Source organism: Urocampus carinirostris, chromosome 1 (assembly GCF_059441175.1).
Source record: "Urocampus carinirostris isolate Australia breed hairy pipefish chromosome 1, RoL_Ucar_1.0, whole genome shotgun sequence".
Classification (NCBI taxonomy): Eukaryota; Metazoa; Chordata; class Actinopteri; order Syngnathiformes; family Syngnathidae; genus Urocampus; species Urocampus carinirostris.
Window position 1 is genome coordinate 63,756,711 of NC_142349.1, and position 24,739 is coordinate 63,781,449.

General features: G+C 39.6%; 1 protein-coding gene across 2 annotated transcripts; it reads left to right on the forward strand.

Annotated features, from left to right (window-relative positions):
• Window positions 1-6,240: 6,240 nt before the first annotated feature.
• Window positions 6,241-20,062, forward strand: gata6 (GATA binding protein 6). 2 transcript variants are annotated; one of them, XM_088348160.1, is made up of 7 exons: window positions 6,241-6,397; window positions 7,637-8,533; window positions 10,053-10,225; window positions 11,789-11,914; window positions 11,982-12,069; window positions 14,830-14,927; window positions 19,535-20,062. In XM_088348160.1, the coding sequence occupies exons 2-7, from the start codon at window positions 7,705-7,707 to the stop codon at window positions 19,682-19,684; spliced, it is 1,464 nt and encodes a 487-aa protein (XP_088204286.1). In that variant the 5' UTR covers window positions 6,241-6,397; window positions 7,637-7,704; the 3' UTR covers window positions 19,685-20,062. The 2 variants fall into 2 exon arrangements, with proteins under 2 accessions (XP_088204286.1, XP_088204295.1); XM_088348169.1 differs by having other exon boundaries at window positions 6,274-6,397; window positions 7,615-8,533.
• The last annotated feature ends 4,677 nt before the right edge of the window (window positions 20,063-24,739 follow it).

Genomic DNA, 24,739 nt, shown 5'->3' on the forward strand with positions numbered 1-24,739 from the left:
TTTCAATTTTCGGTGGTGTATCTTCGGCAAGTACAGCCTGGTGGCGATCATCCCTCTCCAAGCCAACGTATGTTTCAACCCGGTCTCGAACCAGGGACCTTTCGTGCGTTGGGCGAATGTGCTAACCATAGCACTACAGTAACACTGTGGTTGGTTGTTGGTTGGATCCCTTAACCACACGGGTTGTAGGGGCACAAATTCCTATGGTGTATCTTGGGGAAGTACAGCCTGTTGGTGCCCATCCCTCTCGAACCCAACTTATGTTTAACCCGGTCTCAAACCAGGGACCTTTCCGGTGTTAGGCGAATGTGCTAACCACTGCACTGCAATAACACTATGATTGGTTGTTGGATCTATTCTTCACCCAGGTTGTAGGGGCACAATTTTCTGTGATGTATCTTCAGCAAGTACAGCCTGGTGGCGCTCATCCCTCTCCAAGCCAACATATGTTTCAACCCGGTCTCAAACCAGGGACCTTTCGTGCGCTGGGCGAATGTGCTAACCATAGACCTTCAGTAACACTGTGGTTGGTTGTTGGTCGGATCCCTTAACCACACGGGCACAAATTACTATGGTGTGTCTTGGGCAAGTACAGCCTGGTGGCGCTCATCCCTCTCCAAGCCAACATATGTTTCAACCCGGTCTCAAACCAGGGACCTTTCGTGCGCTGGGCGAATGTGCTAACCATAGACCTTCAGTAACACTGTGGTTGGTTGTTGGTCGGATCCCTAAACCACACGGGCACAAATTACTATGGTGTGTCTTGGGCAAGTACAGCCTGGTAGTGCCCATCCCTCTCCAAACCAACATATGTTTCAACCCAGTCTCCAGGGACCTTTCCGGTGTTACTTGAATGTGCTAATCACTGGACTGCAAATCAGTATTAAATATATATACGACGGTTCACAGATCCTCTGTTGTCAGGGTCGTCAGGGCAACACTTCCGTTAGTGTGTATTGAGCAAGTACAGCCTGTTGGCACCCATCTCTCTCCATGCTATTTATGAGGAGGTAGGGGTTTTCTTCCCAACATGAAACATATAAGACTGATTTCCATGGTTACCAGTAGCATGAGGAGAAGCCTCCTGATCTGGCTCAGATACAGCCCTTTCATCATCTGGTCGCCGTTGTTTTTAAGTGTCAAGCGTCACTGGGGGAAAGCTATTTTCAAAATTTTGAGTATCACACCCAACTGCATCACTGGCTTTCATATTGTTGTTAAAAAAAACTTGCTGGCGTTGAAGTGAAATCCTTTGTGTTTGTGATATACTAAAGGCTCTTTGTCCAGTAAAGGACTTTTGTCTTTTATATTCACTTTATTGGTTTTTACTGTATAGAATAAATAACTAGATGAATACAAATAAAATGGTTCATTTAAAAATAAAGGGTTTAAAAAGGGGATATAAATATATAATTCAATAAAATAGTTCAATTAAAAATACATAAATATCTAAATAAAATGTTTCCATTAAAAATACATATATGAATACATAAAATATCTACAGAAGACGTACTAACCAACCAAATATGTTTTGATGTTGTTGTCCTAATATCTAAATCAGTGTTTTTCAACCAGTGCGCCGGGGCACGCATGTGTGCCGTGAGACTTTGCCTTATAGGCCACAGAAAATCTGACAATTTTTCATCTCATCTCATCTCATTAGCCGTACCGCTTATCCTCATTAGGGTCGCGGGGGGGCTGGAGCCCATCCCAGCCATCTCCGGGCAGTGGGCAGGGGACACCCTGAACTGGTTGCCAGTCAGTCGCAGGGCACACAGGGACAGACAGCTCATTCGCTCATTCACTCTGACAATTTTTGCCCCCCCAAAAATGTCACTGTTCATTATATTTGTTTTCTTCTAGTGATCAGCCAGGTAACTGTGACATTCATCCATATCAGTAGGTGCCAGCAGATTAGTATTTTTATTTACTAATTATTTGCCCATGAGATAATACAGAAAGAAATTACTCTGTATGACCAATTTGGGTTCTCCCCCCTGATTTAGGGACGGCAGTAGCTCAGGAGGTAGAGCGCTCGTCTTGGGATCAAGGGATCCCAGTTCGAATCCTGGCTTGTCAGTGTTACATGTCGAAGTGTCCTTGGGTAAGACACTGAACCCCTAATACCCCCAATAAGCAGGTTAGCGTCTTACATGGCTGCAATACAAGGCTGTTATTGGGAAATGTGGAGCACAATGTAAAGCGCTTTGGGTAGTCATTGACTTGAAAAGCGCTATATAAATGCAGATCATTTCATTTCTACTATTATTTTCTAAAAATAAAAAAAACTGAAAAATGTACGTAAAAAATGTTTGTTCCACTGGCAGATCATTTTGGCTCATTTTAAGTATTTTCTGTGGTGATTTTCTAGAGAAAAAAAAAACAGGACGAAACATATAAAAAGTGGGGCAGCACGGTGGCGCAGTGGTTCCTGCGTGGGTTCAAATCCACCTCCAGACTTCCTGTGCGGAGTTTGTATGTTCTCCCCGTGCTTGCGTGGGTTTCCTCCGGGCACTCCGGTTTCCTCCCACATTCCAAAAACATGCATTTCAGGTGAATTGGCCGGTCCAAAATTGTCCCTAGGTGTGAATGAGCAAGTGAGTTGTCTGTCCCCGTGTGCCCTGCGATTGGCTGGCAACCAGTTCAGGGTGTCCCCTGCCCACTGCCCGATGATTGCTGGGATGGGCTCCAGCACCCCCGCGACCCTACTGAGGAAAAGCGGTGCAGCTAATGAGATGAGACATAGAGAAATTTGAAAAACAGGTTCAAATATATAGTAACATTCAAAATTACAGCATTAGCATGAACCAAAATGAAGAACCTGTATTACCTCCTGGGCCACAGTGACCACAAATAATAATAATAATAATAATAATTTCCTTGTATTGTCATTCTGTGTAACAATGTACACAGAACGAAATGTCGATTACACCTGACCCGTTGTAGCGAGCCGATGCAGCCGCAGCCAACAGAGGGCGCCGCCGACCACTTTTTAAGTGACAATTATACTATCAATTTAGGTAACATAATAACTTAAAGCCCCAATGTGTAATATTTCACCACTAGATGGCTCTGTGTTGTCTGATACGAGCGAGGACCAGTGATACGCGTCGAAACGTGGCAGCAGGATGACGGACTTACATAGCGCCGACTTATGTTGGGGTTCCACTGTGTAAAAGAAATACACATTTCTCGACCTATCATTTTTTTAAAATAATGATATGCTAGTTCATGCATTTTTGCTTAGTATTTAAATCAGTGTTGTTGTTTCTACTGGGTTAAAGTTTTTTTTTGTGCCACTAGACGGCACTACATATTAAACACTGTCCCTTTAAGGTTTAAAAAAAACAAAACTGGAGTTGGGAACTCATTTCCAAACCTTTTCGATGGACGGTGTGCCTTGGCTCAAAAAAAGGTTGTAAAACACTGCTCTAAATAACAAACGTTAAAAGAAAATTGACTATCCGCTTATAGTAATTGAATATACAAATAAAATAAAAAGATAAATAGGGTTACATAAACGTTGCATATTATTTTACTGTTGTTATTTCTGGAGCGGTCGTCCTGGGATTTCAAAGCACCTTTTTGTCGCGTTTTAGTGACGTCATCACACATGGGGTAGGGGGGCACCCCGTGCAATGGCGCTAACGTAATTAAGAGAGTGGAATAAACAACGCACGCGCACGCGCACGGTTTTAATGAACCATTCACTTTGACGCGTTTGATCATTTCGATGTTGATTGGTGCTTGTGCGCATGTGCAAAGGAGGCCTCGCACTAGCTTGTTAAATAAACCAATTAGGGGAGGTGTTATTGATCTGTCGATCAACATAAAGGAAAAACATGAGTCAGCACCTTGGAAAAGTACTCGTTTCACTGAAAATGTCGAAATAAGGAGGGGCCTTTGTACTTATTTACGCTTTTTGTGTTTTAAATACAATCTCATTCAGACCATTATTAGCATACAGGCAAAGAAAAATGGGAATTTGTTCGTAAATATTCCTGGAATTATGCAATTGCCTTTGACCGGAAGCTATTAATTATGGACATTTGGAATAACGGTACCCGAGTTTTAAGACTTCTAATTTATACTGTGTATACTGTTTATATTTTTGGCTTGTTAATTTGAGTTGCATGTAAATTATTATGTAGCTTCATAATAATGCTAAAAAAGATTGCCCGATTGTAGTATATTCGAAAATTAGAGGAGTTTTAGTTTCCGTTATATTTTATTTGCAGCGTATCTATTTCAAAGTTAAAAAAAATGTACAGTAACAAAGTCTTTAATCATTACTAAAAAACAAAACAACCCTTTACATTTTAAAGACGGTTTTGTTGAAATAACCCAAGCTTGGTTTAGAAACGGACCAACAAAATGTTTTAGTTTGTTTTGCAGAAAGGAATCCTGCAGAATTGTTTTTTACTTCATTTAAAAAAAAGAAAACTAATTGGTTTATTTTATACTAAACAGTCTGTGTCAATTATTTAGTAAAACACAAACAATTGGGTTGTTTTAGATAAAATGACCCAGAAAAAATGGGTCAGATTGACCCAAGTTTTGTCCAATTTAATAATTCAAAATAAAACAATAATAAGAAGTCTATTTTTAGGAGAAACGTTGATATAATAATGTGAACTATTGTCTTTGATATAAGTAACATGACAAATACATTCATTACTAAGATAAGTACTATAAGTTGTTTTACACAAAATGACCCAGAAATATGGGTCAAATCGACCCAAGTTTTGGGTTGGTCCCACTTTTTAGAGTGTAACATCATAATGAATAATAATAAAAAAATAATAATAGAATCAATATTCTTTTAGAAAAGTATTATTGTAATAATGTGCATTGTGGATCATTATGTTCTATTTAGACTAATTGTGATTAAGGGCTATACAAATAAAAATGACTTGACTTGTCTTGACTATTTATAAGAAATGTATCTAATACTTTATTATTATATAAGATACAAGTAGTACATAGTTGTTTTACACAAAGTCCTAGAATTTTTTTTAAATTGGCCCAGGTATTGGGTTGGTCCTACTTCTAGAGTTTATAATAATAATAATTATTATGATAATAATTAAAAATGCATATTTCTCTTATTTTAAAAATTATTTCTGAGTGCAAATGTTATCATTATTGTTATTGTTGTTGTTATTATTGTATTTTGGAAGACACATTTATCATGATCATGTAAATCCATATTTCTTGTTTATAAATAATATGCCCTCTTTAATATTATTATTATTATTATTTTTAATATATTAAGATAAGTACAATAATTATACAAATTATTTTTCTTCTTCTTCTTCTTCTTATTATTATTATTATAATTATTTTAGTATTTACGTTATTGTTATTATTATTAACTTTCTTAGGATTATTGATGTTACTTAAAACATTTTATAAGAGGTTCAAAATGTATATTAAATAATATAATATCAAATATCCAATAATATACAACAGGAGAGATACAATTTCTGAACACAAGTCACAAGTTTTGTAAAAACACAGTAACTAACTTATACTTTTAAAAATTACGATTCAAGCGTTTCTCCTTAGATTTTAAAACTTTTGTGTGTTTTGAATAAAGAACTGTTGTTATATTGTACGTAATGTGACGAATACATTCATTCTTATTGTTTTAAGATACACTTATTCACATTATTACATTTTTTTTCACATTACTCTTACTTTTATTTTATTATTAGGAATAGGAATATTACAAAAACAATGAATTGTTGAGATACTGCATGTAAAATAAATACTACAGTATGATATATATTAGTGTACAATAAGAAATACATTTTATTAGCATAGATCAATAGTAAAGAGAATTAATGAAAGTCTTGTGACACAAAGCTATTATCCTTATTGTGTTTTTAGACACCGTAAAACTTTTGTCATTTCAATATTTATAGTTTATTTTATTTCCTTATTTTCAAGCTTATTTTCAACAGCAGTGCTAGTCAGAGGTGGCTAGCTTTTTACCCCTTTTTCATACAAATAAAATACTTTTTAGTCATGTTTTTACGAAGTTATTTGAGAATCCTCATCACATTTACACAAAATTACAAATCGTATAATTATGGATTATTAAAACTGCCAAGTAGAAGAACTTATGATCCATTCCAGAGCTTACGACTAAGTCCAAAATGTGATTGGTTGAGACACAGGAGGCGGTGACGCCCCCACCTTCCAAAATTTAGTCCCCGCCTCTTTTGGCCTCAGACCACGCCCCCTCCTAAACCAAGTCCGGGCTCAAGGAGGGCGCGCTTCATTTGCGCTGTAACTGACCAAGTAAGCGACGCCACCATCGCTCCTCCACTCGGGAAATCTGCGCGTCAGTGCGCGTGCACGCGCGTGACACCTATGGCACACCACTGAGCAGGTACGTGACCCCCCCCTTCTTCCTAAAAAAAGATTCTCGTTCTCTTATCTATTCCTTATCAAACTTTTATCTCACTTTTTGAGTGGGCGTGGGCGTGAGGAGGATTTGCTTTGCGCGTGAGATTTGAGCTCGTGTTTTGGTTTTGTCGAAAAGAAATAAACGCCGATTTACTGTCCAGGTTTGGTGCTATTAGAGGTAGCAAAATAACGCGTGTGGAATTTGCAATGCTGATGTAAACGAGAGGTAAATATAGAAATCGAAGATTTGTAATGCGAGTTTGGTTCAAGGATTATTTTTCTCACTTTTTCTGTTTTCCGCTCTTTCACAAGATGAACTGCACTGTTCTCGATGTGTCAAGTGAGCTCAGAAAATTGTGAAGGACACTTTCTACTTCGTTCATCACTTGTTTAAATTGTTGTACTCAGGTTTACGATTTAGGGTCGTCTGGCCTAGTACTGGTAGATTGAAAAACAGCTTCTACCCAAAGGCAATACTTTCTCTCAATGCTTCAAAATCCTTAGACGGGAATCTACAATCATGAAAGGAGATGATTCAGTTTTTTTTTAGTTTGTTAATTTTTATGCTATTATTATCCTTATCGTATTATCCTCATAAGGACGAACAGGCTCAGAGAAAGGTTCTTTCCCCAGGGCCATCACCACCCTGAATAAGCGTGCAAAACTGAGACTTGTTTGGAATTTCTTTGTTGCTGTTAAATATTATTGCGCTACTGTTGCGAGGCACTATTCTCATGACACTAATACTGCAATTAAGGTCAGTCTCTAACCTCTTATTTCTAAATATTTTGCCCTTAAAATCCCGACAATCTTTTTTCCTTTTAAAGTCCTTATTAGATATTTACCGTGGAGTGTCATGTCTAATCTCGTTACATACGATGTTCCCCAGCGTTGGTTTCAATGACAATAAAGAGAATTTAATTCAAGTCTAAAACTAATGGATTGGAAAACAGATTCTACCCTAGGGCAATAATCAACCACAATGCTGCAAAATGCTTAGACGGGAATGCACAATAATGACAAGGGGATGATTTAGTTATCTATTTCCTGTTTTTGTTTATTTTCTTGTTATTATATTTGAATTATTAACAAAAAACTCAAACTGTGGTGTTTAAAAATATTTACGCACCATCAGGACGGCACTTTTTGTATTCTATTCTATCCTATTCTATTCTATTTCTTTTTTTTCTGTTTTGAAAGTTCACATCCTCGTGTACCGCAGGGCTGAAGACTCCCTGGCTACTTTCCCACCTTTCGAACCCCCCAAGGGTGTATGGGAACTGCTCCTGGATGGACCTGGGGGAAAACGGCTGGTCCATGGTCAAGCGAGAAGCATCCAGCAACCCGGGATCGCCGGTCGAGCCGAGCTACTTGCAGCCCGGTGACACCCGGCGAGGGGGGTCCCACACACCGGACGATCTGAGGACCCCCCCGGGCGACCTGGACGCACTACAGGGCGCGCGAACACTCCACCCGTACGCCCACTTCGGACACCACAACGAGGACGTGCCGCTCTTTACGGATCTGGACCAGGGGGGTAAACTGGTCCACAAAACCGCCGCGGGGGGACTCCTGGTGGACCCCTCGGACATGTACCAGAGTTTGGCCCTCGCTGCGGCCCACAGCGGATACGAATCCTCCTCCACGGGGGCTTACATGCACTCCAACCCCAACTCGCCCGTGTACGTGCCCAGCTCGCGGGTGGGATCCGTTATCCCCAGCTTGCCTTACCTGTCCACCGGCGCTTCGGGTCAGCCCGGCCATGCCGTCCCGGGCCACTCGGTGTGGTCCCAACCGGAGAGTCCGTCCTACGGGACCGGGAGCGCGCATGCCGCTTCGTCTCGCTTCCACTACCCGCCCAGCTCGCCTGTTAATACCAACAACGGAGGTGGAGCTCGGGATTTGGGCTACGGGAATTCGTTAAGTGTGGCCAACCGTGCAGCCGCTGAGCAGTTCGGGCTGTCCCGGCAGCTCGGTGGGGCCTACCCGGCGGCCTACTCGCCCTACGTGGGCCCGCAGCTGTCCCAGCTGCCGTCACCGTGGACGAGCGGCTTCGATAACGGCATGTTGCACACCTTGCAGAGCAGGGCCGCACCGCTTATTCGGGGCCCTAACGGAGGTGAGTGCGCATAGAAAGAAAACAGACACTACATTCCTCCCATTTGGTGTAATTAAATTAAAAACTATCAATTTAAAGCATTTTATACCTATTTTTAATTGAACATTTGGGCCTTTATCTGCATGCGCAAGAGGCCCTTCGTTATATTTCTTTCCTAAAAGACAGAGCAACATTATTTTGAAAGGATAGCTTCGTCTTACAAAATATTAAATCAACAATAACAAATAATCCATAACATGAATTCCAAATTAGCACAAATACACGTGTTGTCTACGGATTGATTTAAAAGTTTCAGTGAGGCTTAACGTGGTAAATGCAATTTAAAACATATATGTTAAATATAAATAACCTTAAAGGGGACTAAGTCAGTGTTTCGTGCTTTAAAGGTGAAGTAAATGTACAAACTTTCTGAAGAATGGAAAAATATTACGTTTTGTCAATGCGTGCGCAACAGTCGGTGATTATAACACGCTTTTGATATAGATCTTTGTTCATTTATAAAGTTTATTTCAAAGCAAATCTAGAGTATGAAAAAGTTAAGAGAACATTTAAAAGTTATTGAACACTTATTTATAGCTTCTTGTTCTTTTTTCTGGAAAAACGCCTCAAACAATTTTTGCTTGAAACATTTACTTAGTGTTGGAGTAAAAATATATTTTAATCAGAATAACATATTTTTGTTTTTATTAGTTGTATATACTGTGCGATAAATTACATTATTTTGCGGGTGAAAACCAAAATAACTAAATATTTGAATGTGGTAAAATGTTAATTTTCCATTCTTAAAATTGTAAAAATGTTTTTTTTTTTTTAGCCTAAAATTAGATTTTAAAATACAAACAATATGGAGGGCATATGAAAAATGTCGGTATTTTTTTGTACAATATGATTTAAAAAAAGGAGAAAATAACATTTAATTAATATGATATAGTGAATACATCTCGGGTCAAATTTGATTTCCCTGCAATCAAATAAAATACCCCTAAAGACAGGAATGATTTTGAATTTTAAACTTGAAACGTAAATAAATGATAAATGATTATGATATAGTAAAACTATCTCGCATCAAATTTCATTTTACTGGAATGAAAACACGCGTAAAATAATACAAAACAAGAGAGGACTGATTTGGGATTTTTTTCGGTCTACGATAAAAACATTATTGTGTCACATTTTAATAGATAAATAAATAAAAAAATATTGTCTTTCACCTATAGAAAACTAGAAAACTATATAACAACATGGATTGGATCATAATTGGATGAATTCTCGTTTCTCTTCAGCAAAAATGTCACATTCAGCTAAAAGTTTACCCACGCGTGGAAAATACCAAACACATTCTGCGTGTCTTCAATTTCAATTATTTGAAACAAGCTGGCATCAATTTGAACAAGCTTCGACATACAATTTCACGTTTTTTCTTACTGTATTATAAATTGGATTTGACTCCATTTTGCATGGTTATATGACAATTCTATGACAAAAATATGTGTTAACGTGCGCTTATTTTGTGCGCCAGTTTCTGATCTCCTGGACGAGATGTCTGAAAGCAGAGAGTGCGTCAACTGTGGCTCCATCTCGACGCCGCTGTGGAGGCGCGACGGCACCGGGCACTTCTTGTGCAACGCCTGCGGCCTATACAGCAAAATGAACGGCCTCAGCAGGCCACTCATCAAGCCGCAGAAACGCACCGTAAGTCCGACGCTCGACGGGTCACTTCATTAGGCACAGGAGAGTTTGCCATTTTTTAATATATATATTTCTTTAATACTTCGTCAAGTAAACGAGATTGATGGTGTTAGTGGGGCTTATTTGTACTATTCTACAGCTAAGCATTATTTTTTTGCTAGTTTTTGAAATTTTGTTGGTGTTGTTTTTTTATTGGTTATGCCTGTCTTTCTTTTTTGTCTGGGGTGCATTTATTTTTTGTTATTTTTCTCTATTTTTGCGTAGTGACTTGTATGATTTTTTTATTCTGTTGCCATTTGTGTCTTTTATTTGATTTTTTTGTTCTTTTTTTGCGCACTATGGATACATTTCTATCTTTACAATTTTTTGCATACCTCTCTTTTGGTGGCGTGCATGTCTTTTTTAATTTTGTTTAATTATTTGTGTATTGCATTGTCTTTTGGGGATGTCTTTTTTTCTATTTTTTTCTTGCAATAATTTTTTAAACTATTATCTTTATTACTATTATTATAATTGGTGTCATTTAATTCCTTTTTTTAATTTCCATTGGTGTCATGCATGTTTTTTTGCGTGTCTTTTTTTTCTCGTTTTATTCCTTGCATGTTTTTCGATTATTTTTATTTAAAATGGTCTTTTTGGGGGGGTGTTCCATGTCATTTTCTTTCCACTCTTGGTGCTTTTAATGTTTTGAATTATCATAACAATTATTTGTTCGGTGTATTTCCTTTTTAGGGGGCGAGGGAGAGGGTAACTAAGTAACAAATCTCCAATATATTCTTTCTTTTTCAGGAGCCGTTCATTTTTATTTTATGAAACATTATTAATACTAATATTTTTATTATTATTGTCGAGTGTACTGCATTTTTGAATATCTATTGTGTATTTTTGTAACATAGTGTCAAACACAATGTACGTATTTCACAATTTCTGGTGAAACATTATATTGGTATTTACCTTTTTATATTATTAGTTTTTTATTGGTATTATGTCGTTTTATTATTACAAATTTGATATTCATATATTATTCATTGAATAAAAATTGGATAAATATACAGATAAAGGAACATTATGCGTGACTTTTATGCACAACCTAAACAAAGAAGGTCATTTTTAATAAAAAAGGGTAGTATAAAATTAAGTGTTCCTAATAATCACCTGTCTCCATGCTACAGTTGAAGCACATTTTTGCCTTTATTTTGATATAAATTAAATCAATCAATTTTGTTTTGAAGGACATCGGCATTTCCCACGTTTTGTTGTAGTTCCTAGCTCGAAACTAACGCTGTTTTGCAAAATGGCTGCAAGAGAATAAAAAAGTCGAAACCTGTGATTGAATGCATTTCGTTTTGCACTCTGTGTGTTTTTTTTAAAGTCCCATTTGGTTTAAGTGGATCTTGCACGACTTTCAGACGCGTGATTGAATTAGCGTGGGGGTCGCGCACTTTGAGTGCATGTGACAAGATCACTCAGTATGTTAAAGAGGAATTTAACACATGCACCCCCCTTTTTTTTTTCTCTTTCTTCCTTTCGACCCACTAATTCCCCCAACCTCCCCCCCGGTTACAGTCGACGTCCCGCAGGATCGGCTTGTTGTGCGCCAACTGTCAAACGAGCACCACAACGTTGTGGCGTAGAAATGCGGAGGGGGAGCCCGTGTGCAACGCCTGCGGCCTATACACAAAATTGCACGGGGTCAGTGCGACTTTATAATAATTGCTGCTATTATTTTTATGATTATAACACGTGTTTCTGTGTGCAGGTACCTCGGCCGCTGGCCATGAAGAAAGAAGGCATCCAGACTAGAAAAAGAAAACCCAAGACACTGAATAAAACCAAAGGAGGCTCAGGTGAAACACAATTCATTTTTACTTTGGAGTAAACCTGAAATTATTACACACTATAAAACATATTGGGGTAAAAAGAAACCAATTTTAACATTAAATGTCAATAAATAATACACAGTAACTAACGGCGCGTGTGCGCCACAGTTCTGAGGTCATGGGTTCAAATCCAGCTACCAACCTTCCTGTGCGGAGTTTGCATGTTCTCCCCGTGCTTGCGTGGGTTTCCTCCGGGCACTCCGGTTTCCTGCCACATTCCAAAGACATGCATTTCAGGTGGATTGGCCGGTCCAAATTGTCACTAGGTGTGAATGAGCGATCAAGTTGTCTGTCCCTGTGTGCCCTGCGACGGACTGACAACGAGTTCAGGGTGTCCCCTGCCCACTACCCGAAGATAGCTGGGATGGGCTCCAGCAACCCCGCGACCCTACTGAGGATAAGCGGTGCAGATAATGGATGCATGGATGGATGGATGATTATAATATAGTTAACATATTTTGGATCAAGTTTCATTTTACTGCAATGAAAACACACATAATGTCCAGAACGGAAACAGGACCCACTCGCGTAACGTTTACCTCAAGTTTTATTGAAGGAACGAGGAAGGGGTGCGCCTACGATCCGGTGTTCGCTCTCGTACTCAGCTTGTGATCCGAACACGGAAGTGGATCTTTCGTAGCGAGCGATGGCGGTGTCAGGGGCGGAAAATTGGTCGGTAGCCGGGACTGGGAGAGCAAGGCGTGGTCGGGGTCGGAAACGAGTCGTAAGCCGGGACGGGAGAGCAGACGTGGTCGGGATCAAAACAGGTCGTAGTGGGAGACAAACAGGAGCAAAAAAATGGGACAGGCGTGAGTCAGGGTCGAAAAAGGCTTGCCTAGTATACACGGAGATTCGCAGACGGACTGACACAGGGGATTGACAGGACTCGGTTCAAGTACTGACAGGGAGCCAATCAGAACCCGCGGCGGGTGGTGCCAAATGAGCGGGCACAGCTGAGTCACATCGGTAAAGTAATGTAAAACAAGAGAAGACTGGTTTTCGATTTTTTTGTGTATGTAAAAAAACATTATTGTGTCAAATTTTTAATAAATAAATAAAAAATATCGTCGTGTCACTTATGGAAAACCGGAAAAAATATTTAACGACATGAATTGAATCCTAATTCATTTTCACTAAAATTGAGGAGTTTTTACCTGAAAATATTACACATTCTAAAACATTTGGGGTACAAATAAACTAAATGTGGGAAACAAATTTATAAATCCATCACTTGGATGAATTGAATCAGTCGTTTTGGGTTGTTTTTTTACAAAAAGATCCTTTTGGGGGGACATTGCACACAAATTTGCATATAATGCCTTAAGGGAAAAATGATTATTTGCTTATTTTTTTTAAATAACAAATATTATCGTTTTAATAACTACTATTTTAATAAAATGATTTTTTCGGGGGCCAATTTTTTAGACCTTTGTTTTTTTTGAGTGGGGGGGGTCACTCAAATGTACATAATATTAACTTAAAGGTAGAACAAGCTCACCCATTTTGCTTATTTTTCTTTGTACAAAAGCACCATTCTCTTGTATTTTTGGATGGTATTGTACCATATTCTATCTTTCTTCCTTTCTTTCTTTCTTTCTTTCTTTCTTTCTTTCTTTCTTTCTTTCTTTCTTTCTTTCTTTATCAAAACAAACCCAATTTAGGCTGAGTTCTTTTAAAGACATACAGTCAGTTCTGTCGCTGCAGAGCGTGCACCAAATGGCTGATTTAAAGTACCTGGTATTTCAAGGCAGTCTATCATTCAAATACTAACCAATACTAACCCTGCTTAGCTTCCGAGATCGAGCGTTCTCAGGGCGGTATCGCCTTATACCGGTCGGTTTCTCAAACCAACCCAGGAAGTTGGGTCCAATTAACTCTACTAATCCGTCTATTTGTGATATAGTAAAACCCTGTTGGACAAAACATAAACCAAATTGTATCTAGTATGGAGCAACCCAACTTTCTGAGTTGATTAACCCACAATGCAGAGTAAAACCCCAAAAGTATTTAAGGTGTTTATGAGAGATGGGCAAATGCCAGTACCGGGTATTGGTATTTCTGCCGATACCAGACTTTATGGAGGGATCAGTACTCGAGAAGATGGCGGATACCTGTGGCTATATTAACCATCAAGGAAAAGCAATAAAGGAATAATAAATTGTACTTTTGTCACGAGACCGGACCAGATCGGAGACAGGAGGCCGGAAGGGAGAACTCATTCGCGTTAAGGATTCAGATACTTTTTTTAAGGAAATAAAAGTCGTCCAACACTCAGGGACAAAACAAAACAAAAACAGGCTTACAGGCAAACAGGAACTCAGACTAGGAATACTCACAAAACAGGCTTTTACTCAGAACGGGCAAACACAGAATTCCTCCAGTCAAACAGAACAGATTAATGCAGAACAGACAACGCAATGAACCAGCCCCCGGCAATCCCCAAAACCCGCCTCTAAGAAGCACACACGCAAATTAGACGATCTGCTACAGCCGGTGCCCAGGGGGCGGGGCCAGCCAGTCGCCACGGCGACCATGCTGGACATGACAACTTTACTTGAACTTTTGGCGTTAGTAGCTTCAAATAGGTTGGTGATCCCTGATTTAGATAATGGACAAATAAAAAATGTAACTATAATATAAGCAAAATTTGCTAAATACAATAAAATAAAATAAAAAAGTGTGTCTGTGCTTTATCAAGATAAATTAACGCACTTTTTGTGTTTGTAGGAAGCAGCAACTCCGTCGCCATGACGCCCACCTCCACATCCTCATCTAATTCTGAAGACTGCTCCAAAACCAGTTCTCCTTCCACGCAAGTTTCCGGGGTACCTATCCAAATCCGCACTTCAGAATACAGTTTTCCCTCACCTTATCGCGGTTCGACTTTTTGTATCCTCGTTTTTTGTTTTGTTTTTTAGTTCTGTGGGTTTTTTGTGTACATCGCTGAACTGTGGCGTCACATTAAAACCATTTGACGTTCCTGTTGATAGATACTTGTCAGGATCGTGGTTTACTTCCAAATTTGACATGAAGTTTGGAACTTTTAGAAATAGTCGGTGATAATTCATTAGGTTTTAACCCAAGGTTGAGATTTCCTACACTGGAGGAAGTCTTCGAAAGCAAATCGAACACCCTGCTATTTTGCTATTTCTCTCACTTAGAAATCATGGAGGGGTCTGAAATTTTCATCGTAGATGCATGTCCACTGTGGGAGAGATAAACTAAAAAGAAAAATCTAGAAATCACAATGCATGATTTTTTTAACAATTTATTTGTGTGATACATCTGCAAATAAGTATTTGAACGCCTGAGAAAATGAATGTGAATATTTAGTACAATAGCCTTTGTTTGCGATTACAGAGGTCAAACGTTCCCTGTAGTTTTTCACCAGGTTTGCACACACTGCGGGTTACGAAGGGTCTTTACAGAAATAGACGTAATTTCCACATTTAATTATTGACATCACATAAAGGATGATTTCATTCACCTCCCTCACCAAAATCAACAAAAATGTCAGCTCAATTGCTGCATCCCTTCCGTTTACATGTTTATACATGGCTTACCAGAAGAATAATCTTACACTATATATTGATGGATACAACTGTAGAATCCACCATTTATGGACTGTAGCATTTTGGCCACAGAGGCATAATAACCCAGGAAAAGTCTGGGATGAATCAACAAATGCCCATTAAGATTTTTTTTAGCAAGTAAGCCAAAGTCGTGTGTATCTTATCATTGGTCTCCATACTACAAGTCCCTCAGTGCTTTGCGACATAAGAGTATCCCGGGTGAGGGAAGCTGCATGTGGAGCAGTCACTGAATAAATGAACCAACATCTCATTCATTATTTGATTGGCTAGCCAGAAAGTAGACCGTATTCATTGTATTATTGACAACATGTTGTGTCTTACCTAACATATAAATGAAGTCTTTGCTCTGCTCATTTTAAATAAACGCATCAATAGATAGGAAATTAATCCTCCATTATGAAAAAAGTCCATGCAACAAGAAAAACAAATACCGTATTTTCCGCACTATAAGGCGCACCGGGTTATAGGGCGCACCCTAAAAAAATAGTTTTTGGTCCTATATTTGACATACATAAGACGCACCGGATTATAAGGCGCTACAATGGCAACGCGGACAAAACAGTCAGATAGTTCAGTCAAACTTATTACCCCCGTAACATTCCGAAAGCTTGCAAAGCGTGTCGTAGACACGTGCGGATGAGGTGTCTGTACGATGTCACTCAAATGCATCGTTCCAAATATCAAAAGGTTAAAGTCTTGGGATTCAAGAAATGCCAACCATTCCTTAGTTTCTATTTTCTTTTTCGCTCGCAACTTTACTGTGCATATGACAATAAACACTTGGAATTGAGTTTAATTCACCCAACTCATCACAGCAACATCAAGATCGTTCTAAAACACGATACCGGAAAAATATAAAGCCGCATAGCTCACCTAAGTTCTCACGTTCAATAATGATATGCAATCATGGTCTTCTTACAACCGTGAGTGTAGTAAATCCAGGAGAGTAAAATGTTTACAAATACAGACTAATGAAACATGTTTATTTATGGCGTACTTTAGCAAGCTTGCTACGCCATTGCTAAACTCGGCCGATTGCAGGGTTTGTTTTGGCCATCTAGCCAATCCGAGGCTCCGAATAACTTCAGCCAATAGCGATCGATTTAACGGATGATTGACACATCTTTTTCGGCCAATTGCAGGGTTTGTTTTGGCCCTCTAGCCAATCCGAGGCTCCGAATAACTTCAGCCAATAGCGATCGATTTAACGGATGATTGACACATCTTTTTCGACCAATTGCAGGGTTTGTTTTGGCCCTCTAGCCAATCCGAGGCTCCGAATAACTTCAGCCAATAGCGATCGATTTAACGTATGATTGACAGATCTTTTTCAGCCAATTGCAGGGTTTGTTTTGGCCCTCTAGCCAATCCGAGGTTTCGAATAACTTCAGCCAATAGCGATCGATTAAACGTATGATTGACAGATCTTTTTCGGCCAATTGCAGGGTTTGTGTGGGCCCTCTAGCCAATCCGAGGCTCCGAATAACTTCAGCCAATAGCGATTGATTTAACGGATGATTGACACATCTTTTTCAGCCAATTGCAGGGTTTGTTTCGGCCCTCTAGCCTATCCGAGGCTCCGAATAACTTTAGCCAATAGCGATCGATTCAAATGATGATTGACACATTGGTTAGCCAATGGGGATATAAATCCCAGCATACACCGCGGACTACTCCACGTTCGGGAGGAAATCGAGTCGGCGGCTGTTGCGTAAATTTCGAGACCTTGCGATTTAATGTTGAGCCATATATAAGGCGCACTGTATTATAAGGCGCATGGTCAGCTTTTGAAAAAAATTAAGACTTTTAGGTGCGCCTTATAGTGCGGAAAATACGGTACTCAATAGCTCGATTCTGTTACCTACCTAATACTACCATTCAATACAGACGTTCCCTTCCTTAGTATGCTCTATAAAGACAAATTAACTTACTTTTGGAAGATGCGCTTCAAGAGTTAGGCTACTTCCTCCTCCGTGGTAAAAAGTGTCCGAAAAATAACGATCCAACCATTTTATCAACCGCATCAAGCTTTCTTATTCCACTTTTATTTCAAATCAAACAGCTAGTCTCTTCTTTACAATTTACACCAACCCTATTGAATGGATGCACGAGATATTAAACAATAAAAAAGTCAAAGTTCTTAGCGCACTGGAGATACGATATAGAATTTATACACACAACGGTGTACGGTGGATGCTGGGTGACCTGTCACAGCACCACCACGGTAGCGGCGGAAAAAAGCACTACAGTAATGTCCTGTACTCGGAAAAAGGTGCACAAAATACAAAATCTAACTTACAGCAATCTCCAGATATTTTTTTCGACATCCCGAAAAAAATGTTCCTATCTACCGTTTGTAGTATTACGTGTCTGAATCCGCAGGCGCTCAGTGCAGTAATATGTATTAATATGTATGTATCAATTGTATTAACAATATTCATAATATTCTGCGATTTTGAAAAAGAAGATTCAGCAGTGGACATGGGGATTGTTTCGATCATGATTTCGTTTTGATACTTCTGTTACTTCCCACGACCGATCATAGTTTGTGAAACTGGTGAAGTTTCCCAAGGCCCGCTAGCAGGCGTTGACTCACCAACTCAAAATCTGATTGGCTAACTCAACGGCGTTACCATCAGGGATTTTATGCCTCAGAGCCTGTTCGGCTGATTGTGAAGGCTTCCGGGTAGATTTCTGACGCTGGCAACAAGTCATGGCTCAATTGTGATTGGTTAAAACCTTAAATATGAAAGGACACATCTAGAAGCAGTGCAACCAGGGGGAAAGCAATGAAAGTAAGCTCACAGACAACTGGATTTATTATATAAAGTCTCATCTCATCTCATCTCATCTCATCTCATCTCATCTCATTAGCTGCACCGCTTGTCCTCAGTAGGGTCGCGGGGGTGCTGGAGCCCATCCCAGCAATCATCGGGCAGTGGGAAGGGGACACCCTGAACTGGTTGCCAGCCAATCGCAGGGCACACAGGGACAGACAACTCGCTCATTCACACCTAGGGACAATTTGAACCGGCCAATCCAACTGAAATGCATGTCTTTGGATTGTGGGAGGAAACCCGAGTGCCCGGAGGAAACTCACGCAAGCACGGGGAGAACATACAAACTCAGCACAGTAAGTCCGACAGCTAGATCTGAACCCACACAGGAGGTTCCCAAGACCTTAGAACTGTGGCGCACACGCGCTAACCACTGCGCCCCCGTGCTGCCCATTATAAAAAGTATTTATGAAAAAAATGTAATCAACATCACAATACATCAGCATATCTTTGGGCCAGCAGAGAAGGCCTTGTAGGCTATTAGTGATCCCAAGAGCCAAGAAGAGATCCGCAGGGCCATTCCGTCCCCGGTGCTGTGGAATGCTTTTCCCCCTGAGATTCGATCTGCAACCTCAATGGAAATGTTTAAATCTAAGCTTAAAACACACTTCTATTCTATAGCATATGAATAACCTATATTTTATGTTGACAATATCTGTTTATTATTTGCCCTCATGTAGGGTTTAGATCAGGCGATGGTGTCATAATACTCTGTAGTTTGCAATAGTCTTTGATCTGTGCAGCCCTTTGAGAGTCTTTGTGATTAAGGGTGTCTCAAATAAACATGACTTGAGGTTTTGAGTTTTTCCTTGCCCTCATGTAGGTTTTAGATCAGGGGATGGTGTCATAATAGTCTGTAGTTTGCAATAGTCTGTAGTCTGAGGAGCTACTGATATTCATACAGAGAAATAATTCAGGTTGATATGCAACAAATTTACCGCGAAAATCAAGGGAATTCTGTAATTCGACTCGCTTTGAGTTTCAATGCTAACTTCATTTCAGGTCAGCTCGTCGGTGTTGCCCACTTCGGCGGAGGCCTCCGCGCTCAAGTATCCTGGCCCAGAAGGCCTTTACGGTGCCGTAGGCCTGGCCCAAACTACCGACGTGGGCTCCGTGAGGGGGGAGCCCTGGTGCCCCTTGGCCTTGGCTTGAAGGAGGAGCCACGGGACTCACTTTCGGAAATACCCGGGGCAGCGTTCCATTTTGGGATGAGAAAAAACTGTCTCAAAGAGATCCCGGGCAGTCAGTGGAATACCGAATCCTGGTTGGTGGTTTTGGGAGCAGGATGGCACGTCATACGGACCTAGAACTCCTCCTCCGGAAGTGTGACAATTCCTCAAAGACACGCCCCCTCTCTTTAGAAAACGGATTTCCTCTCCAAGCATTTGGATACTCAAAGACCCCTTTTTTTGTTCTCTTTTTTCTCACAACTGGAATCATCACGCCTGAAGAATCAAAAAGATTATTTATTAATCTCCCGTTGTCGAGAAGATGATTGTAATAAAGTTATGGATCTAGAATAGACGGCCAGACTTTTCTAAATGTCTTGTTTGTTCAGACAAGAGCGCTTAGTGTCTTTGGTCCAAACAGGGTTTTGAGTGACTTCTCTTTATTTTTTGCCCATTTCATATTGTTAAATTCTCTCGAGAGAATTGATATCAAAAAAGAGATTTCTAGGTACTCTCTACATCATTAAAAACAAGCTCATCCAGGCTCAGCTGACTTACTTTAAATCTTTTGATGATTACCGTAATTTCTGCACTATAAGGTGCACCGGATTATAAGGCGCATTTCCCCAAAATAGTCTTTTGTGATATATAAGGCGTACTGGACTATAAGGAATTTGAACTATAGTAAAAGCGAGGGTTGCATAAATAATAAATGCATTTAAATTAAAACATGTTTTTAAATAAAACATCTGGTTTTAACACTAGAATTAGTTTTAGCAACAAACAATTAACCAAAGGAGGGCACTCTATATGTTTGTCAAAGGCAGAACAGTTACAGTATTGTTTGATTATGACTACTCCTTTCCAATTAATTCCATCCGCCATATTGTCAGCACTGGATTATAAAGCTCACTTTCCAATTTCTGGCCAGTTTGGGGTTTTTGGGTGCACCCTATAGTCCAGATAATACGGTACATTGAACTAGTTTGAAACGAAAGCTCGTTCTGCTAAACTGGAATAACTTTGAACAATTTTCCATTTTTTTGACTACTTTTTTTTCATGGTATTTTTTCCAGTATTATTTTCCATGATTTTCCTTACTAACAAAATAAAATTCCTATATAGTAAAAAGAAAAACAGTAATATTTCAAGGGACTGTGAGAAATATTGGTAACAAAAACCTTTATTCGGTAAAATAAAAATATTGTTTTATATAATATTCAAAAATCATACCAATGTTCATGCTAAAAAAACAAATATTTAGTGCATTTTATATTGCTGTGGGACGTTTAATGATTTCATAAAATATATGAAAGGTGAGGGCAAAAATAAGAAGTTGTGGGCAAGTGAAGTGTCTACAATTATTGAGTTTTACGGTGATACGTTCTAATAGCAGTCCAAAGACAGTGTAATAACCGTGTAATAACAGTGTTATAACAGTGTAGCAACAACAATCTCCCTTGAACAGCAAGTATTAGTGCCATCACAACAAGTATCCCATTTTGTTCTTCTTCTTTTTATTGGGAGCTCAGTGTATTTGATCTGAGATTATACATTATAGCATCTTTACTCCTTTTTTATGTGTGTGTCTGTCTGCATGGTCTTCAGTACAGTATATCTCTTCATAATGACTCCTAACTGGCTCAAGCAGACAGGAAACCCACAGAGGTGAATAGTAGAAGCAACATTGTGATACCTGACTTCATCCTCATATACTCCGCATATCTTCCCCTTATTTGCCAATTTCCTTCAATAGATGTAGTTCCACCGAGGCCAGTGTGCATCTTTTGAAGAAAACTAGGAATGAGAATGAAATTAGCTTAGGCAAATTGTTAGCCACAGATACCAGTATCATCTGAATAATCTTGAAGGGGTTCATTCTCCTGATCAATGGGAAAATATGGTAAAACACCTTAAATGTGTCACGCAGTACTAAAGATCAATGAGGTTGATTTTGACCGTTGTTTTTGACGCAAACAATGGTTTCAAAAGAAGGTGCGAGCAGAGTTCTTTTGTAAAAATGTCCCTAAACGCTGCAAACAAGAAGGATACAGATGGTTTTAGTCAGAATCGAGCGGTCATTATTCGTCCTCCATTCCGTTTTGTAGTTGTAAATCTTCGAAAACTACAAACATTCATTTTAAAAGAACGCAGTTTTTACATTCATTTTTTGAATAACTTGCACGAACTACGCTTAAAAAATCCAGGAAATGGGAAAAGACATATGTCACACTTGCATGTGTATTCTTATGCATTTCATTGGTCAACTTACCGGCCTTAAAGGTAGAGAAGTGCTTCAGTAGATGCATTAAAATAGTGAATTCTATCTCGTGAAAACATTCATACCCAGCGCAGAGGGAACTGGGCGATTCATGGGTGTTTACAGTTTGTTCTGTGGAGTTTCATTATAAAGAGTCTCAACAATGAATAGAGATTGTTTAATAAGCTTTCATATGTGGTACCTTTACTTACGAATTAATACATTCGTCCTGGGAGTAGCTTCACAACGTGAAATCTTTGTAAGTAGAGACGCATTCTGGATGTAAATGCGATAATCCATTCCAAGCCCAGCAAAGGTACAATATGATATATTTTTTTAATCAATCATAAAAGAGCATCGGAACTTAAAACAAATACATGTTGGATTTAGTTTACTGCACTGTAAACATAAAACGAGAGGCACATAATGTAAAAAAAAAAAAGACGGATAAAAGAAATAATTAAGATATTCATTTGCCTCGGGTTTCTTGAAAAACCGATCCAGTGACGTCTGTATTTGCCGGCTTTTGACAACCAATAAGGAATGCGGGAGGCAAACGTAGCGATAGCCCGACGTGTCAACACATTTTTCAAATTCCGAGACTTCATGTGTCTCTGAACTCTAATCTGTGACGGTGACCTGAAGAGCATGCTTGGACCGCGCATGCGCACTAGGTTGCTAGGCAGATTTAAAGCAATAACCAGTTGTTTATATTTGGTAGCAGGGTATAGTATTTTTGACTTTGTCCTTAGAGGCCATATTTTCCCGTTCAGGTTCATTGTAACCTGAAACTTTTGTATGTAGAGACATTCGTAGGTAAAGGTACCACTGCATATGTCACAAACCAGAAACGGAGACAGGACCCAATAGCGTTCGTTTTACTCAGTTTTATTGAGAAAGAGAACAGTGCTTGCTTCCACAATCAGATGATCTTCGGACACGGGTAGTTCATGGCAGGAACGCGGAAGTGGCACTTCCGTGTCGAGCGAGGATAGTCGTGGGCGGCGGGAAAGCAGGTCGATAGCCGGGACGGGGGAGCAAGGGCGGTAACGAGTCCAGAAAAAAGGTCGGCAACAAGTATCTGGCAGGAAACAGGGCAAAACAGGTCGATGGCCAGGACGGAAGAGCAAGGCAGAAATGGGTCCAGAAACAGGTCGGCAACAGGTATCAGGCAGGAGAAAACAGGGCAGGAAAATGTCGGAAGGTATGGAACTTGCCTAGCAAAAGCGTAGGTTCGCAAACAGTCTGACGCTGGTAACAGGGAGCCGGGGGGTTTAAAAAGTGGCAAGGAGAAAATCAGCGACCAGGGCTGTTTGCGCCAACGAATCAGAATCAGTATTCATGACAATAATCCCGAGCCACTCTAGCAAATACGGGAAAATGGCCCCTCTCCCATCAACGTCACCAAGCCGTCTTAATCTCAGGAAGTTCCGTCCACGCTGAGGTTGGGCTACCAAGTTCAAAATAACAACCCGACCCCCCCGCCTCCATCCCGGCTAATGCAGTGAGGAAAACCTTTGAGCCCTATCGTCAGCACGGAGTGTTTTTGGGTGACGCACGGCAGCGTGGTGACATCATGGCTGCTTTGGAACAATGGGAGTGTTTTCAAGGGAAAGCTTGAGAGCCCACAAGCATGCCAGTTTGTGTAGGAGTGCGTAAACTCGCCTTGCATGCGTGGGAGCGTTAAAGAGGGCGCCACGGTGGGTGTGTCACTGAAAGTGGAGGGCAAAGATAAGGAGAGACGCCCTCTGCCCGGGGGTGGGCGAGTTAAGTGTTTACGATTATCGAGTATTAGGTTCGAAAAGCAGTGTAGTAATAGTGTAATAACAGTGTTATAACAGGTTTATAACAGTGTAGATAGAAAGATAAAAAGATAAAAAGGTAGATAGATAGATAGATAGATAGATAGATAGATAGATAGATAGATAGATAGATAGATGGATAGATAGATAGATAGATAGATAGATAGATAGATAGATAGATAGATAGATAGATAGATAGATAGATAGATAGATAGATTATTCATCCTCCCATTTATCGCACCTTGGGCAAATGTTATTAGTTATAGTTACTCACTACTTTTCCCAAAAAGTAACGGAGTCAGTAATTCTAGAGTTAGAGTAACTAGTTACCAGGAAATGACACTATTACTGATTAACAGTGTTGGGCAAATGTTATTAGTTATAGTTACTCACTACTTCTTCCAAAAAGTAACCGAGTCAGTAACTCTACAGTTAGAGTAACAAGTTAGCAGGAAATGACACTATTAGTGATTGACAGTGTTGGGTAAAAGTAATTAGTTATAGTTACTCACTACTTTTTCCAAACAGTAACTGAGTCAGTAATTCTATAGTTAGAGTAACTAGTTACCAGAAAATGACACTATTACTGATTAAGAGTGTTGGGCAAAAGTAATTATTATAATTACTCACTACTTTTTCCAAAAAGTAACTGAATCAGTAACTCTACAGTTAGAGTAACTAGTTACCAGGAAATGACACTACAGGGAGTGCAGAATTATTAGGCAAATGAGTATTTTGACCACATCATCCTCTTTATGCATGTTGTCTTACTCCAAGCTGTATAGGCTCGAAAACCTACTACCAATTAAGCATATCAGGTGATGTGCATCTCTGTAATGAGAAGGGGTGTGGTCTAATGACATCAACACCCTATATCAGGTGTGCATAATTATTAGGCAACTTCCTTTCCTTTGGCAAAATGGGTCAGAAGAAGGACTTGACAGGCTCTGAAAAGTCAAAAATAGTGAGATATCTT